Here is a 19,350-nt window from a genome sequence, read left to right on the forward strand (position 1 = left end):
CCTGTCAGATTTCTTCTATTTTCTCACTCTAGATTATCACCTGTCTAGTGTTTACTAAATTATTTACATGTTATTTCCTTTATTAGAATGTATTCTTTTTAAGGACGGGGATTTTTTTTGTATTCCTAGTGCTTAACATAGTTTTTGACACATAGCACTGGATAAATGCTTGTTGACTGATCAGTTGACTTGATTATATAGTTCATTAGGCCAGCTCATTACTGATTACATTTTTGGAGGACAATGCTTTAGTAACTTTGGGTCTTCTCAAATGGTGTGATTCAGAAATTATCTGTCAGGTGATTTTTTTTTTTTAATCCAGTGGTTCTCAGTAGCAAAAACATCCAATTCAGTCTTCAGTTTCTTCCTGCTTACTACTTTGCATACACTTTTGAACTTAAAGCAGCTATATTGAGAAGAAGATATCTGAAGAATGAGTCCAATAACACAGCAGAACTAAATAATTTTGAGAATGGTCTTCATAATTTTATTTCAGGGGTATCAACAATCACTGCCTATGTGTATGTTGGGGAAGTCCCTGAAGTTATTGGTTATTGTGAGCATCTAAGTTTTTGGATGCTTTACCCAAGAAATCCTTCTCAAAATTGATGACTATCAGGACAGAAGTAAGCCAGATTGCTAGTCCAGGTTATAAAAAAACCAATTTACTGAACTCTTGATATCTTTCTTCATTTCCCTTGTATTGTTTTGTTTTTTTTAACCTTTTGAACATCATTTCACATTATGGAAATGTCAGTAATAACACAATCTAGATTTGATACCATGAATGGCTTTCCTGGCATGGGAAATTGATTTCTTTATATGTCTTTTTTAACAATCATTTTTTTAATGTTTATTTTTAGTTTTCAACATTCATTTCTATAAAATTTTGAGTTCCAAATTTTCTCCTCATCTCTCCCCTCCCCCTACTCCATAATGCCTTGCCCTTCCCTCAATATGCCCTCCCTTCTATCACACCCCTCCCTTCCCTTATCCCCATCTTCTTTCTTATAGGGCAAGATAGATTTCCTTCTATACCCCATTACCTGTATTTCTCATTTCCCAGTTGTATGCAAAAACAATTCTCAACATTCGTTGCTAAAACTTTGAGTTCTAACTTCTCTCCCTTCCTCTCTCCCCACCCATCCCCCCTGAGAAGTCAAGCAATTCAGTATAGGCTATATATGAGTAGTTTTGCTGAAGACTTCCATAATAGTCGTATTGTGAAAGATTACCTATATTTTCCTCCATCCTATCCTGCCCCCCCCATTTATTCTATTCTCTCTTTTGACCTTATCCCTCCCCAAAAGTGTTTACTTCTAATTACCCCCTCCTCTCATTTGCTCTCCCTTCTGTCATCCCCCCACACACCTCACTTATCCCTTTCTCCCCTACTTTCCTGTAGTGTAACATAGATTTTCAATACCAAATTGAGTGTGCATGTTATTCCCTCCTTAAGCCAAATGTGATGAGAGTAAGTTTCACGTTTTTCCTCTCACCTTCCCCTTTTCCCCTCCATTGAAAAAGCTTTTTCTTGCCTCTTTTATGACAGATAATTTGCCCCATTCCATTTCTCCCTTTCTCTTCCCAATATATTCCTCTCTCACCCCTTAATTTTATTTTTTTAGATATCATCCCTTCTTATTCAACTCACCGTGTGTGTGTGTGTGTGTGTGTGTGTGTGTGTGTGTGTGTGTGTGTGTTATTCCCCCAACTACCCAAATACTGAGAAAAATCTCAGGAGTTACAAATATTATCTTTCCTTGTAGGAATGTAAACAGTTCAACTTTAGAAAGTCCCTTATGATTTCCCTCTCTTGTTTACCTATTCATGCTTCTCTTGATTCTTCAGTTTGAAAGTCAGATTTTCTATTCAACTCTGGTCTTTTCATCAAGAATGCTTGAAAGTCCTCTATTTAATTGAATGGCGATTTTTCTCCTGAAGTATTATACTCAGTTTTGCTGAGGAGGTGATTCTTGGTTTTAATCCTAGTTCCTTTGACTTCTGGAATATCATATTCCAAGCCCTTCAATCCCTTAATGTAGAAGCTACTAGATCTTATGTTATCTTGATTCCATTTCCACAATACTTGAATTGTTTCTTTCTAGCTACTTGCAATATTTTCCCCTTGACCTGGGAACTCTGGAATTTGGCTACAATATTCCTAGGAATTTCTCTTTTCAAATCTCTTTCAGGAGATGTGATCAGTGGATTCTTTCAATATTTATTTTGCCCTCTGGTTCTAGAATCTCAGGGCAGTTTTCCTTGATAATTTCATGAAAGATGATATCTAGGCTCTTTTTTTGATCATGGCTTTCAGGTAGTCCCATAATTTTTAAATTGTCTCTCCTGGATCTGTTTTCCAGGTCAGTTGTTTTTCCAGTGAGATATTTCATATTATCTTCTATTTTTTCATTCTTTTGGTTTTGTTTTGTAATTTCTTGGTTTATCATAAAGTCATTAGCTTCCATCTGCTCCATTCTAATTTTTAAAGAACTATTTTCTTCAGTGAGCTTTTGAACCTCCTTTTCCATTTGGCTAATTCTGCTTTTGAAAGCATTCTTCTCCTCATTGGCTTCTTGGACTTCTTTAGCCCATTGAGTTAGCCTATTTTTAAAGGTGTTATTTTCTTCAGCATTTTTTGGGATCTGGCTTTTCATGATTTTCTTGTATCGCTCTCATTTCTTTTCTCAGTTTTCCCTCCACCTCTCTTACTTGATTTTCAAAATCCTTTTGGAGCTCTTCCATGGCCTGAGACCATTACATATTTATTTTGGAGGTTTTTGATGCAGAAACCTTAACTTCCTCTGATGGTATACATTGTTCTTCCTCATCTGAAAGGATGGAAGAAAATACCTGTTCACCAAGAAAGTAACCTTCTATAGTCTTTTTTTTTTCTCTCCCCTTTTTTGGGGCATTTTCCCAGCCAGTTACTTGACTTCTGAGTCCTTTGTCAAGAGGAGAGTATACTCTGAGGACCTGCAAGTTCTCATTTCCTCCAAGGTGACACAATCAGTGGAGAGGAGTTTATTCCTCTCCTGACCTGTGCATTGGTGTTGGAGCAATCAAAAACTTTTCTGCCTAGAATCTGTGAGTAGAATTCCCTCTCCACAACCGCCTCCAGCTCCATCATGCCAGCTCCTCCTCACCTCAGGGCTATGCTCTTCCCCAGGGTCTTTAGGCAAAGGGATCCCAGGGCTGCCACTCAGAGGTGAGATTTAGATCAGCTGCTCTGTTCCCCCAGGGTCTTTAGGCGGAGGGCTCCAAAAATGGACACTGCCGCTGCCCATGTTCCTTTCTCCTGGGTGAAGGAGCTTTTTCGCTGACCTTTGAAGCTGTCTTTGGCATTTGTGGGTTGAGCAGTCTGGGAACTGCTGCTACTAGTGGTGCCCTGAAGCCTGTTCTGATCCTGTCCCTGCCATGGCCCACACTGGGCTGCACTTGCTCTGCACCTGGTGTGATAGACTATTCCTTTTGGCCTTCCAGGCTGTCTTGGACTGGAAATCTCTTTCACTCTGTTGTTTTATGGCATCTGCTGCTCTAGAATTTGTTTAGAGTAATTTTTTACAGATATTTTATGGGCTCTGTGGGGGAGCTTCTACAGATTCGTCTTTCTACTCCACCATCTTGGCTCCACCTCCTGTCTTTTTTTTTTTTTTTTTTTGAGAAGGTAAACAAAAATCAAGAAATATTTCCTTCTTTGTTCTTAGTGAAGTGCTATTGCTACCTGAGAGTAAATTGGAAACCATTAGTCCTTCCAAATAGTGTATTTGTTCCTATGCTTCATTTAGGGTAGATGCTCGTTTCCCAAATTGCAGGACCTAATTTTTTATGCCATATTTTTCATGACATATTCACATGAAGGAATTTTTCAGGAAACTACCTTTAAAGTCTTATATAGAAGTTAATGGTGTAAATCTCTCTGTTCTCTTATGCTATCAGTAGATGGGTTCAGTGCACTCATGCAGTTGTAATCCAGCTTGAGAACTGACAAAATAATTAGAATGTTGTATAGAGACCCTAGTGAAAGGACATTATTTTCTATTGAAAATGTGAATGAAGAGCTCACTGAGTATTACATTGGTACAAATTGTTTTCTATTTTAAACATTTTATGGAATCCTACAAGATATTATGTCTTGTTGTTTAATTAGAACTTCTTTCTTTAGGTCAGCATATTAAAACAGAGGAACAAGAATTAGGGGCATCATCCTGGGTCAGGCAACTTACAACTTCCAGATTAAATCCTCAGGTATGTCCAAATTTTGGAACTGTTTTCAGTTAATTAGTTAACAAGTATTTAAGTACTTACTAAGGGCCAGGCAGTTTTAAAGAAATGACAAAACTGTCATTTACTTAGCTTTTTACTTTTGTACCATAGATAATTAATAACTATGAGATTTGGGACTTTAAAATGTTACAACATAGGCTTTCTTGCTCAGCTACATTTTCCATTGATTCATAATCATACTGATCCAATTTTTAATAAGCAAATCTCTACTTAAGAAATAATGATCATATGAAATATCTAATGTGGAAATATGTGTGATATAATTGTACATGTAGAGTCTGTATCAGATTGCATGATGTCTCAGGGAGGGGAAAAAATTAGAACTTACAGTCTTATAAACATGAATGTTAAAAACAAAAAATAAATAAAGCAAACTATCAGTCACAAAAAAGAAAAAAAAGAAACAGTGACAATTGTCATTATCATTCATTACCAGTAAGAAAAACTGTGAGACTTAAGCTCTAGGGGAATATAATTTTGATGTGGGGTAGGTGGAGGGATTATACACACGTACACTGAGTACAGGTTGAGTTGAATCAGAAAAGATGATATCCATAAAAAAAAAAAACAAAATTAAGTGGTGGGAGAGGAAAATATTGGGAGGAGAAAGGGAGAAATAGAATGGGGCAGACTCATAAAAGAGATAAGAAATATCTTTTTCAATGGAGGAGAAAAGGGAGGAGGTGAGAGGGGAAAAGTGAAGCTTACTGTCTTCACATGTGGCTTAAGGAGGGAATAACATGCTCATTAAATTTGGTGTGAAAATCTATCTTACACTACAGGAAAGTAGGGGAGAAGGAGACAAGTGGGGTGAGGGGGGTGATAGAAGGGAGGGCTAATGGGAGAAGGGAGTAACTAGAAGTAAACACTTTTGGGAAGGGACAAGGTCAAATGAGAGAATAGGAAAAAAACTGGGGGTGGAGGTGGGATTGGTGGTAGCAATAATGATAATATTGATAGTAATGACAGCTGAAGTATAGTTATTTAGTAAAGTCAAATTGCTAAAGAATGATTGACATCTTTTTTAATGAGATAAGGGAAATACAATTTACTAATATTAGTTGTAATGTAGGAATCATCTGTAGTTAATTAAGTCTTGCTCTCACATCAGCAAAAGTATCACAAATTTTTTTTAAAAGGAGGAATTTATTATAGTACAGACAATTCCTACATGATACCTAATATTTGTAAATTAATTCCATCTCTTAAAAGATAAATACTACTTATTTTAGCTTAATTTTTTCAGTAACAAAAACTTATTTTTTTATCTTCTCTCCCAACCCTTTTGAAAAAAAGAGAAACCCAAAACCCTTGTAATAAATATGTATAGTCAAAACAAATTCTTTTATTAGCCATGTGCAAAAATATGTCTCCTTCTGCATCTTGTATCCATTACATCTCTGTCAGAAGGGTGAGTAGTATGATTCATTACTATCCCCACCCCCTTTTAATATGACTGTTGATAGCTTCGATTTCTTCCTTTAGAAATTTTAGAATAAATTAGAATAAATATTCCTTGAATATTTCTCAATTGAGGAATTGCTCTTATTCTTATAAATTTGAATTAATTTTTTATATATCTTGGAAATGAGATCTTTATCAGAGATACTTGCTGTAAAGATTTTTTTTCCCTCCCAGTAGACTGTTTCCCTTCCTAATTTTATTTGCCTTCATTTTGTCTGTGCAAATATTTCTAAATTTTATGTAATGAAAATTGTCCATTTTATCTTTTTTGGTCCTATCTCTTTCTTAATTAGTTATAAACTTTTTCCCTGCCCAGAGATCCAACAGATAATTTGTTACTTGTTGCTCATTTAAATAGTATTTCCTTCACAGTGAGACAACTGCGGACTACCTATTCTAGAAATCCCATACCTAACAAAGTGTTTATATTTAGGTGGTGCATGGTATTATATTTAAAAAGCAATGATGTCATTTGTATCAGCTCCTTTATTGAGGAAATGTACATATTGTCAGATAAAGTGACTTGTTTTTGCTTAACTGATTGTCTTTGTCAGAAGGGAATGTTCATTTAGTTAATGGTGAGGAAATACATTTAGGAATAACTGTTGTAAAAAGAAAAAATATCAATAAAAGCTTTTTTAAAACATTATTTTAAGATATGCTTCAGAGTCAGTAAACAAATCTCTTAACCATGCTTGCTCATTCACACACTTGAGTTGTGATTTCATAGTGCTTCATTTCCATAGATTAATCAATCAACAACGTTTACAAGCTGGAGAAATTAATTATTGATATGTTAAAAATCACATTAAAGAAGTTTATAGTAATGTGTTTATTTGGCCCTGTCCTTATCCCGACAGTTGGCATTTAGGATGTCACTTAGTAAGAGCACAGAGGGCAGGGCCGTATTGATTGTTTGAGCAGTAGTGCCATTAGTGAAATAGGTTTCCTTGTCTCTAATATTTGTTCCCTAAGCTTATATAATCAATATAGATTGTCACAACTCTGTCTTAACTCACAGGAATATTTTCAATGGTGTTAACTTCAGATTCCTTTATTTTGGTGATAATTCAATAGCAAGCACAAGGAATTCTGTCATTGTTTTATTTTACTTTGAGTTCCACATTCTTTCCTTCCCTCCACTCTCTCCCAGTTGAGAAGATGAGAAATATGATGCCCATTATACATACAATGTTATGCAAAACATATTTTTACTGTAACCATGTTTCCAGAAAAAAAGCAAGAAAAGTGAAAAAAAGCTTTAGCCTGCACTTAGAGTTCATCAGTTCTCTCTCTAGGGGTGGACAGCACTTCTCCTCATGGGTTCTTGTGAATCAGCTGTCATTGTCTTGATCACAGCTGCTGAGTTTTTCACAATTTTCATTGTTCCACTATTTGTCACTGTTTGCAGTGTTCTTCTGGTTCTAGCACATGGGGTTCTTAACCTGGGATCCTTGAACTTTAAAAAAATATATGTATGCACACACACACACACACACACACACATATATATGTATATATGTTTTGATAACTAAATATACATAAAATCCTTTGTATTTATGTATTTTAGGCATTTAAAAAACATTCTGAGAAGGGATCTTTAGGCTTCATCAGACTGCCTAAAAGTTTCATGACACATAAAAATGGTTAAGAATCCCTGAGCTAGCTCTTGTTATGAGCCAGCCCAAGTGCCAGCTTCCTTGTGTGGATTCAGCTGTTTTGCTTCCTTGACTGCAGGATCCAGGTAAAACCCAGAAACAAGTCAAAAAGGAAGGTTCACCAGAATTCATTCAGAAGGTTCAAAATAGGAGTTACATGGACAACAGTGGTTCAAGCCTCCAAAATGGGAAGTGTGCACAGAATCCAAGCTTCTTGCCAGGCACGTGCCAGATGAGCAATGGCAGCTTTAGCCCAGAAAGGTCTGGGGGTGAAACTTCCTTTTCGTTACCACTGCACCCAATCAAGAGACCTGCATCCAATCCACCGCCCATCAGCAACCAGGCAACAAAAGGTAAGGGGGGGGCCTTCCAGCTCTGATTTTCTTCTCCCTTCTTGAAACTTAAATTACCTTTTTTACTCCATGAAGGGAACGAATGAGACAAAGGACTCTAAATAAATACTACAGAAAGCCCATGTAATCACAACTGTCAAAAATAAGAGATGGATGAAAGAGCATGAGAGCACTGATTAGTGAGCAGCAGATGCAGAGTGCTATGTGTATGGACATGAGTATTTTTTTAAAATACATATAATGTTCAGATTGGAGCTCCATATCTATCAAGCTGTGGGTACTAGACGATGAGAAATCAGCCCACCTATAACCCTGGTGCTGTATGTACTCCATGGGGAAAATAAACATTTGTATAGCGTTTACTATGTATGAAGCACTGGCTAAGTAATACTAATCTCATTTGATCCTCACACCTGTCCTGTGATGGTGCTATTATAACCAATATTTTACAGTTGAGGGAACTGAAGCAAACAGAAGTTAAGTGACTTGCTGAGGGGTGTACAACTAGCAAGTATCTGATGCCAGATTTGCATTCTGATCCTCTTGATTCCAGAGCCACTGCTCTATCCACCACCTAGTTGCCTCACTGTAGAATAACATAGAAGTAAGAGTACAGAATTTCCCATGACAGTTTCATAAAACAATTCCTGTCATACTACAAGAACCCAAATTGGCTTTGGAATCATGGAATAAATTCCATGATGTCCCTTAACAATGTCAAATGGGTCCTACCTGGTATATCTTTATATTGTAATGCTGTGATAGAACACCAGTCTTCATGAAATTCACTTTTTATTGGTGTGGAGAGCATTTTAGACCCTTGATTCTAGTTCTTTCCCTCTTAAAATTAGCTTGTAATTACTTTAATGTTTTGAGAAATTAACATTCTTGACTACAGTTGATATCTGAGAAAGAATATTTTCCTCATAAGAAAATGGAAACAGTAATAGCTCACATTTTAATTATATCCTTTGAACTTTACAAAGCTCTTTTTTTTTAAACAATATCTCTTTGATGCAGGTAGTATATGTATTATTCTCATTTTGTGATTTTCTTGAGGTCACAGAACTAGTAAGAAGTAAATCAGGTTTACTGACAAGCCTAATGACCTTTCTAGCTACTCTTCAAAGTGAGTCTAAAGGTGCCTTTTCACCTCACTATTATCTAAATTATGTCTGTCATAAAAAGAATATTATCACAGAAGTATTATAATTATTTTCTGTTAGAAGAAAAATGTGTTAGTGCAAATGCAATTTTGTTTCCCTAGTGCACGTGATGTTTTACTTTCAGATAATAGGCATTTTCATTTAGAACATATAGCATGTTTGAAATGTTGTCCTTCCTTAAAAAAAAAAATCCCTATTGATGAATTGTCATCTTTAAAAACCTAGTTAACATGGTGGTTGATATATTGTAGGTAAACGTCCAAAGAAAGGAATGGCAACCGCCAAGCAGCGCCTTGGGAAGATCCTTAAGTTGAACAGAAATGGCCATGCACGCTTCTTTGTGTGATGTTGGCTGCTTTTGCTGCCACTCTCAACTTTGGAGACCAGTACTGAGGGCAATGGGGCCTGGAGCTTCTGCTGTTCCTCTGCTTGAAGCAGACTTGCATGTACAATATAAAACACTGCCTGAAGAACAAAATGAACCTGATGCTGCATTTTCACTGTGCCACACCCACTGAGCAATAACCATTGTGGACCTGGTGGGGGGAGGATGAAGGAGGGGAGAATTTTAAAAGAGACCAGGATTAGGGCTGGTCTCTTGTCAGGGCTTGAGTATCGTTTTGTTGTTGGTAGTGTCTTGACTTATTTTCAGTGGTAGGGTAAAGAAAGTTATCAATAATTTATTTAACAGATTTTTTAAAAAGTTAACAGCTTTTAAATTCTTTCTTTTTTAAGCTATTTATTTGGAAGACTCGTGGGGAAGTATCTCACTAATTTAGATTTAAGAATGTGAAGGTTTTTAAATTATTTTTGATAGTGTGAGTTACATGTGGTGAAGAGCCATAGTAACAGTAATTTGTCTGAACTCTTAAAATTTGAAATTCAGGTTAAAGTCTTAAACAGGGATTTGATGCATTAATTATTTTAAATTAAGATGTATATGAAATTCATTTTATTTTATATATTTTGTGGATTTTTTTTTAAAATAAGCTATTAGCTTGGCTTTTTCTAACTTACAAGTTGCATATTGTCATCCAGGTTAGTTACCTTATTCCATCTTCTTTCTCTGCTGTCCTCTGTTTTGTGGCAACCTAACAAGATCTTTGTTTTATAGGAAAACAACTTCAATACCCTATGCTTTCCAAAAAACAAGAAGAAAGGAAAAGAAAAACCTTGCAAAAAAAAAACCCCAACAAACTCCAAATCTTCTTTTTCTCACTTTGACAATTGTGATTTTCTACTTAGGTAGAAAAAAATAGACATCTTGAATTTTCATTTGTGCATTTGATTTTAGGTCCCAAAGAAAACTGCTTTTTAATATTTTTTCTTTCCCTGTTCTGAAAAGAACCATATGTTTGGTGTAATTTTGGCATATTGGTATTTGTTTAAATACACTTATAGCTACAATGGGTTCCTTTTGTAATTTTGTTGCAAGGGGGGTTGGGTTAAGGGGAAAAGAAGAGGGGGAGTCAGGGATAACACCTGCCTTATAGGTTGTTATAACAAGTTTTTAAAAATATATCCTAACCATTGGGGGAGGGGTATGATTTGACCTGCAGTGTATATAAAGCTATATTATTAAGATCTACCATAATAGGCTTCTAATATATTAGGTTGTAGAGGAGCAAGGGTATTGAACAAGTAGGGTTGATTGTCTAATCTTGTGACCTTTTAAGATTTAGTTTGGGTCTGAGTTTGAGATGAGGTTGGTGCTTCCTGCAATTTACTCCTTTTTGACTTTGCCAATACATAAAGAAGATGAGACTAATTTTTAAAGTCAGCATCTGTCTCCTTTATACATACTTCTTATTGAATACCAATTTTCAGTTGCTTGTTAATAGCTTATATTTTTCAATCAATATTTTTAGTAACAATTTAAATACTGAATATCTGGTGTTGGAGGGGGAAAGTAGCTGTTTTTGTTTGTGATGAAAAGGGCATTTTATATGTTCCAACCAAGAATTTCAAGTCTAGGGAAATGTACTGAGTAGGCTTTATTTTTATGATGAACTATGGTCATGTCATTGATTGGTGTTATTTTCATTCAGCAAACAGGCTACACTTGTCTTTTTGTGCTGTAATTTCTACTGATGAGCTAAAATAAGTAGATCTGTGTCTCCTTCCAGATTTACATTTATGTTTTCAGAAGAGGAGCAGTTCTTTTATCCCATCTTCCTTCCAAAGTTTAAAGGAGTAATTGTAAACAGGTGATGAATTTGCCTTCCATGGTTATTCCAAGCCCAGAATCACTTGGCTCAAGACTGATCCATTTCTGGTTGTCAGGAAGAAGAATCTATCAAACATAGCATGTCTATAAAGAACTCGTTTTAAGCTGTGTCCACACTATGCCAAAACAACTAGTTGAGAACTGAATTATTCATCAAGCCAACTGGTTGATTATTTTTTCTACATGATGCCAAAAAACTGGTTTGATTGATCTTTTCTCCCACTGAAATGAAGTAGTATTTTGATTTTGTGTAGACAGTGTTTTAGTGTCAGGGATAGATTACAAATAGATTATTACCTGTCAAGAAATAACTTTAAAACTGACTTTTTAAAAACTGAGATATGTACTGATCTAATTTGTATCTGCAGTTATAGGTATTCGTAGCTGCCTAACTTTATTTTCTTTAGCCAGATAGCCTAAATTGAAACAGAATTATTTTATAGATTAACTCATATCCTATATTCAACCTTTATATACTTTGATTATGAGTAAATAACTATGAATAGCCAGCATGTGAATTTTGACAATGAACTTCACTTAATAGAATCAAATCACTGTCCCCAAAGTAATTCCAGTAACTAGATAATTTAGTTAAAAAGACGCCTCTAATAACCACTGCAGCTGAAATGAGAATTGTATGTTTCTGAATGAGGGGAGCCATAGCTACAGTTCTGTTGACTTCCTGTTCACGTCCCTTAGGGACATTGAGTCTTGCCAAGGTTTCTTGGTCTCGCATGCTGAGATCTGAAGGAGATACTGTATTTATATCTAGTGCTTGAAGTCTGCCCTTCTAAGAAGTGAGGAGTTCTAGCACAGATAGCCCTTGCTCAAGCACCTCTTTTCTAAGGAAAACCAGGAAAATTACATTTTGTGAGACTATCCCATTTTCTCCTCTTTAATTTGACAGAACCAGTGGAGCATCTTCAACACCCCTTCTTAAAAACTTTCATTCTTGATGAGATCAACATTTTACAGTTTCTCAAAGCACTACTCTTGCAGATAGTTAATAGAGACTATGATGGGCTCAGGAAGCTTATAATAATTTTGGAGCAATTAACCAGCCATAAGCAAAATGCTCAAGGCTCCCCAAATTTCAAATCATGATTTTAGATACCCAGTTTTTATGTAATAATAGACAATGGTTTGAGTTCTTTTGTAGATGGTTTTTTTCTTCTGTTAAACAGTTTATGTCAAATAATGCTATACCGTGAAGTGATGGTTAATAACTAAACAACAGATGATGTAGTAAAATCTGCAACTTACGACTTTCTAATGGTCCAGGTTTTTGGAAATACTTTTGAAAACATTTCTTTGATTAGTATCATTTAGATTATTGTATGCAAAGAAGGAATTTCTAATCCATAACTGCTTATTTTTATACATAAAGGTAAAATCATTCATATTTATCATTAGTTGAATATTTAGTTTAATTCTCAATCTTCGACTGTCAAAAACAACTGCAGTAACCAATTCCCTAACAAATATACTCTTAGTTTACACCAAGTGAAAAGGTAAAGACACTGGCAGTGTATTGCATGTATGTACTCTGAGGTGGGGAGGCAGGAGTACTAAAGAAGGAGAAACTACAGTCGTTTCTTGGAGTGTATCTCTGTATTGAACATTTACACTTCTAGGCTTGCTGAAATGAAAGAATCCATGGGAAAAATACAGCACAGTTTTATTAATTTAATCTAAGATATAGACCACTATAGAATGAAAAAAAAAAAACCAACCCAGAAATACTTGAAGTAGGAACAAAGTTGATCATTTTAATGTTTATAACTTAAAACTGATTTTAAAAAATTGCTATTTTTATGAATGGGCACATTTTTACTATAGCATAAAAACTTTTAAGAAATGAAAATAATGCAGATTATAACATTTATTTCCTGATGGGAAATTCATTACCCATTTCATTAAAAGAATTCTGAAAAATCTTTAACAAGAGGCTAAATAAAAAGAGATAGTTACAGTTGTTGAAGTAAGCTGATACTATTTGTCCTAAGAACAATGAGGTAATTTTAAAAAATCTTAACAAGTACTATGATAATCATATTCAGTTGGAGAGGAGGAAAGGTTAGGGTAGAAAGAAATTGGATTTTTGTTGATTGAAAATATATATATAATTAAACAGCTATAATAGAATAACTTGCTAAGGAGAAATGGACTATCATGTCACATACCAATCCCACCTCCCAGGTGAAGGTAATATTAGATTTTTAAACTATCTTGAATACTGTACTGTGACTTCAGTTAAAGAAATTATTAAAAACAAGGATGTTGAGAATTTAGAAGGGACATCAGGAAAGATAGTTTTGTCAGATCCCAAAAAAGTTAATATTCGTTTTAGTGAGAAGAATAAATTTTATTAGATACCTGGATTCTTTTTAAATAATCAGCCTTTCCCCCACCCCCAATCCTTTCCCTTTCCTTTTACCCCTGTGGTCTTTTCAAGAATCTCTCCATTTTGATGAGTTGAATAAAAATTGGTAGGAAGAATTTTTTACTCTTTGTATGATCGCCAAAAGTAAAAATGTCTCCATGGTTGAATGACAGCAGTTTCATTTTGAGGAGGTAGGGTCAACAAAAGTATAAGTATGCAAAAAAAAAAAAAAAAAGCCAGTGAAGTTCCTTTGTTCCAGCAAACATTGAGCCTGAAAGGAGAGAGACTTCACTCTGGTATTCCCTGGGATTTCTAGATTTTAGACTTGGAACACATAGGAGATTATTGGTAGAGCTTCTCTGCCTTCAAACTGATAAAATATATTATTTCCCTTTTATAGAGGAAGCAACTGAGAATAGAGAATTCCTTCCTCCACCACCACCCCTCCCCCCCAGCCATATACAGCTAGTTAATAAATACATTTTAATAATGGAGATTAGACATTTCCTTCCTTCTGTAGTGTTCCTTGCATTATGCCATGCTGTATCAATTGTTTTTTTATTGTATCAGTTTGGTTACTGGAAAATAGAAGGGAGGAATAAGAGAAACGTTATCACAATTGAGGTTTTAACAAAAGGGTAAACTAAGGCAGATTTCTGCGCAAAATAGCATTTATTAGCAGGGGCATGCTACCTGTCAATAAATGGTTTCCTGGCTTTCTTCCATTAATGCCAAAGACCCCGAGCAAAAGGACAACTCTCCTTTTATAGGGTTTGGGGAGTACAAAACAAGGGATAGAGCAGGGTATATGACATCATGGAATTAAGAGCAACATGATTGATTACAGCGCTGAGGTGCAGGGAACAACATGATTGTTGGGAAGTTTGGTAATAGGGGCTAGCAGTGATCTCCCTTATCTCATGAGACTAAGAAATGTTCTTTGTTCAAATCCAAGTAAAAGAGTGGCCCAGACTTTTGGCCAGCAAGGCAGACATCCTTGAAGGACAGCTTAGTGGTGTAAAGATAGCAGGCCCAAATTCCCTTTCTGTTCACATTCAATCTCCAAGGTTAGTTAAATTCCTTGAGGCAAGAAAGCTAGATTTTTTACATTTAACCCGTCACAGGCCAGCTGAGCTCTGAACTAAGCTCAGAGACAGAACCCGACTTAAGCAGTTACAAGACAAAAGTAGAAGGCAAAATCAATTACTTGTAAATAGGATCAATAAGAAAATGATACAGGATCAATTTTAATTTTCTTAATGATTATAGTTGGGGACTTAGCCTAACTGGAAAGGAGAAATGATTACTTTTTTCATACAGTTTCCTTTTTTATTTTAGTGGGGCTGTGCCATCAGTAATCAAAAGTCTGGTGTACTTGTGTAAAAATAAAATCTTTAAAATGGTTAAAAACCAGTAACAGTCCTAACAACAATGACTGTATCACTAAGTCATTTGCCTGTTGTGGTTAACTGTGGTTCTACTTGTATATTCTTCCCCATCTTCTTTCGTAAACCTTGTCCCTTTCCTAAGTTGCCTAAGAATTTGTGTCTTAATAAGGAAAAGGTGAAAATGAGGGTAAAACCTCTTAGAAACCAGTAGCACTGAATCTTGCAGCAAGTTTTTCTTCTGCACTACTTTCCCAATAAACCCTGGCTACTAGGTAGCCTTTGATGACCTCCAAGTAGTTTACCTATGCAACTTGTCATATCCCATTCATTCATTATTTTTTTTTCTCTGCTATTTCAGGAAGAAGTTCCTAGGCGAGGGAGAGTTTCTGTGTCAATTTTACCTTCTCCTGGTTTTATTTCAGCCACTTTTCTTCATAGGTTTAAGCTTTCCTCAAGGTATATTTGACTAGAATACAGTGAGTTATGTTTGGCAGATTTTACGGGGGATCTCCCGGCAGTAAGTCGACCGTCTACTAAGGAGTTATCTCCCTTGCTTGAAATCTTTTATTCTCCTCTAATACTAATTTAAAGCTCAACGCTTCTTTATTTATTTAAGATACTTACACATTACTTCCACATTATGATCAGGGGCCTGAGTGTAACTCATTACATGAACCCTAGAGCTGTTTTATCTTTCAGAAGAAACTTAAACCAAACTAAGGGCCTTACAGTATAAAGTGAGGCTGGATTAAAAGCTGCAATCTCATTTTCCCCCAAAAAGAAGTTCTGAGAGAAGCGCATCACAGATCATGCAGCAGTTTGGTGGGATGTCACGGCACACATCAGGAAATGCACCTGCATCATTGCAGTTGTATTTCCTTTGGAAAAGACTTTTCTACTTTTAATATGAATTAAGCCATAATAATTTCATGCTGTGGAATGAGAGTGGAGAGCTTCACTTTAAGAGATTATATAATACAAATGTTCACATTTACTGTGAAATGACTTGACTTTGCCAGTGCTTCAGCAGGTTTTGTGGTGATATTTTGGAGGGGGGATGTGATATTTTGTTTTTTAATCTGTGAAATTTTAAAAGGGGACAGTTGTTGGCCATGGTATTTACTAGTTTTGTAGTAATGTTTTGCTAACCTGACTGCCTTTTCTTCCCCCAGTGATTTTTATGGTCCAAGTTGACTCTTGCTCTTCTTTCTTACTTTGGGTGTCTCTGGGTAGTATGTTGTCTGTTTGTATAGGTTGTCAGTGTGTGTGCACAGGGTGTCCTTTTGTTACAGAAACACACTGGGTTGCAAGTGGGTGTTTGGCTGGGAAATGGGATGCTGAAGTGTGAAGAACGTTTTTTTCAATTCATAACAGTATTTCCCATCTTTTGCCTGCAGGCAGGGAAAGTGTATGTACAGTATTTATTTTGTTTCTATTTTACTTTAAATTTGTAAGTTTTGAAGTAGCTTACATTGGTCATAGGGAAGGACAAGTGACTTGTTTAAATTTGTATTTGGTATTCATACTTTCCAATTTCTGTACTTTTAAGATATTGAGATTAAAATTGATATTACTTTTTGTTTTGATTTTAGCACGCTGGTGTAATTTTTTTGTTGTTCATTTTGTTTGAAAGTACAAATGCTGAAAGCTGTGTAAACTGTGTCTTTGAAAGAAAAAATTCTGAATTCTATTTCCAATTCTGGCTGTGCCCCTTTACTGTCTCCTGACTCATGGGAATATTCTTTGGGGATGTGGGAAGTGGCCATAGATATAATGTACCTTAATATTTCTGAGGATTGGAAATTAAGATTTTCTTAAAAACTTAACAGATGATTTCCTAAATGTTAACGAAACCCTTAATTGGGCCTAGTCTGGTGATTAAATTTCAGCTGAGTAGCTCTTAGGCAGAGGAATGTGAAGCACACCATAGATCCCTATAGATATAGTGGCCTCAACAGATCCTTAAGATTTAAATGAAGATTGAGTTATAAATTATTTTGTGTTCTAGTTAGTGATCTAGGACTTACAGTTAACTGAAAGCTTAGAAAAGCTATGAGTATTATATTAATGTGAATTGTAGAAATGAAGATTGGCTGCTAGTTAATAATATCTAAAAAATTAGGGCTGACTGGAGTAGGTAACCCATGAGCCAGGCACTTGGAGTGCCTCCTCTCTCTCCTGATCACATCTACTTTCCTTTTTTCTCTCATTTTCTGTCCCTGCCCTTTCTTCCTTTTTTTTATTTTTGCTTTCTCTTCAGCTCTCTGACTTCCATTTCTCCTCTCCTTTTATTCTTTTCCCTTGCCATCCCTTAATATTGCCAGTGGCACTCCAGGTTTTGATGTAAAGGATTTGCCAAGTCTAGTGTGGGTATTAAACAATCACAAAAGGTCCTTAGAGAGTACACCAACAAGATTTCAGTTTGAAGTGGAAACCCAGAGGACAGTTGGAAAAGAAAATAATAGTCATGGGGTGTTGTGGGGATCAGTCACCGCTGATATTGCCATTGGATCTATCATTTTGGGTGGCCCAACTCACATCTAATGGGTGAGTGGCACACGCCAAAGACAAGGGCCTTGCATTCTGAACCCACAAGAGTTACTAGTGGTTGCCAGGTCAATGTAGTTCTAGGCAGGAGGAACAGTTTTTAGTCAGTGAGGCGGCTCAGTGGATTAGAATGCTGGGCCTTCATGCAAGGAAGACCTGAGTTCAAATGTGGCCCCAGATACTTACCAGCTTTGTGAGCCTGAGAGAGTCATGTAACTTTGATTTTCTTCAGTTTCCTTATCTGGAAAATGGGAATGGGTAATAGCACCTACCACACAGGGTTGTTGTGAAGTTCAAATGAGATACTTGTAAAGAGCTTAGCATAGTATCTGGCACTGTGATAGGCACCGTTTAAATGCTAGTTATTATTACCTATCTCAATTGGTATAACTGCCCTAAGTTTATATACAGCTTCATATTGAGTTCCCAAGTTATGAGCATGAAGACTCCAATTTTTAAGAATACTGGTGTTATGAGGGCAGACCGCACTTCTTTGTAGAATCCTGAAAGCCCTGTTAGCAGAAGGGAAAGTCTTTGTTAAATTATGTTGAAGGTATTATTTTTTATCTTATAAGGCCTTCACTAGCCGAAAAGTCAGCCCTTTCAGTCTATCCAACTTGGACTCCAGTAAGCCTATAGGGGAATCAATTCAATTTAACAACTGAACGTGACCATATATTTACAGAAGAAACCTGTATTAGAGGTGACACAATTAATAAAGGCACACAGATCAATTTTTCAAGTTAAGTAGTAGAAGGTTGCAAAAGAATCTGGGGAAAAAAATCATAGATACTGTATAGGCTGTCCCAAAAGTCTGGATGCAGTTGGAGCTATTAAAGCTACTTTTGGGGACAACCCTGTATTACTACTTTTCAAAAAAGTACCCTGAAAGATAACAGTACCTACCACACACACTTCCCTTCTAAACTTAATGAAAGTTTTATGAGAATAAACATAACCCAAGGATATTCAGAGAATACATAAGCTTCCACATAATTTTCAGTCTCAGACCATGTCTTCTGTTGTGGTGGGTGAAATCTGAAAGAACTGAGGAAACAAGGGTTTGGGCTTCCAAGTGTGTTGATTTAAGTAATGCATGCTAATTGCCTAAAAAGTTAAGACCAGGGCTTCCTCAGTTTGGCACTGGGCCCCCAAATCCAGGGGAAGACAGATTTTAATGAATTAAAAAAAAAATAGGATATGAACCAGGAAATAAGAGTAGGTAATCTGATTTCTAATTAGGGGAAAGATTAGGGACTTGCCAAGTTGGGAAGGGGAGATTGAACAGGTGCAATTCTATGAAATCAAAAAAAGACATGTCCCACTCCTCTACCACAAGTGTCCAAATTCAATCAAAGGAATAAGGAAACAGTAACTGAACAGTATGGGCCAGTTTTCATATAAGATACATGGGTTGCTTGAAATGTGTAAAATGAGAAAAATTCATTACATCAAATATCTTTGGATCTGAATGGGTATCTGGTCAGTACAATGTAAGTCCTCAGTTAAATGTCTCTGAGCAGCAGGTTGAGGTGGTCCAGCTTCCCTGCCACACTGGCCTAGGTTAAAACAATGCAATAAAGTTTTCTCCTGAGACAAATTGGACTAGACCCATAATTGAATAGAAAGAGAAATGGGCTAGATCCAGAGTTGAGTCTCAAGGTGGAATCAATGTGGTTCCTTCAGTTCCCACAATTCCTCACTACTGGTTGAGTATACAGGATGATACTATGATGACAATGAACAAAAAGCATTTTGATTCATTAGAACCAAATGGCAATAAAAGCTCCTCTGCAGTAAGGCATTTCCAGTGTAAGTTAAGATCATGCAAGATTCCTAGATGCAACCAGACAGCTAACGGTATGAAAGGTGTT

The 19,350-nt window shown here is 36.1% G+C and overlaps 1 protein-coding gene across 1 annotated transcript in view; it reads left to right on the plus strand.

Annotated features, from left to right (window-relative positions):
* KDM7A (lysine demethylase 7A) overlaps window positions 1–16,520 on the plus strand; it is a 104,608-nt gene extending 88,088 nt beyond the window's left edge. The window contains exons 18-20 of the mRNA XM_072652582.1: window positions 4,169–4,251; window positions 7,492–7,765; window positions 9,183–16,520. Coding sequence (XP_072508683.1) covers window positions 4,169–4,251; window positions 7,492–7,765; window positions 9,183–9,277 — 452 coding nt within the window. The 3' untranslated portion in view covers window positions 9,278–16,520. The remainder of the gene's footprint in view (window positions 1–4,168; window positions 4,252–7,491; window positions 7,766–9,182) is intronic.
* The last annotated feature ends 2,830 nt before the right edge of the window (window positions 16,521–19,350 follow it).

This window comes from Notamacropus eugenii, chromosome 3 (assembly GCF_028372415.1).
Source record: "Notamacropus eugenii isolate mMacEug1 chromosome 3, mMacEug1.pri_v2, whole genome shotgun sequence".
Taxonomy (NCBI): domain Eukaryota; kingdom Metazoa; phylum Chordata; class Mammalia; order Diprotodontia; family Macropodidae; genus Notamacropus; species Notamacropus eugenii.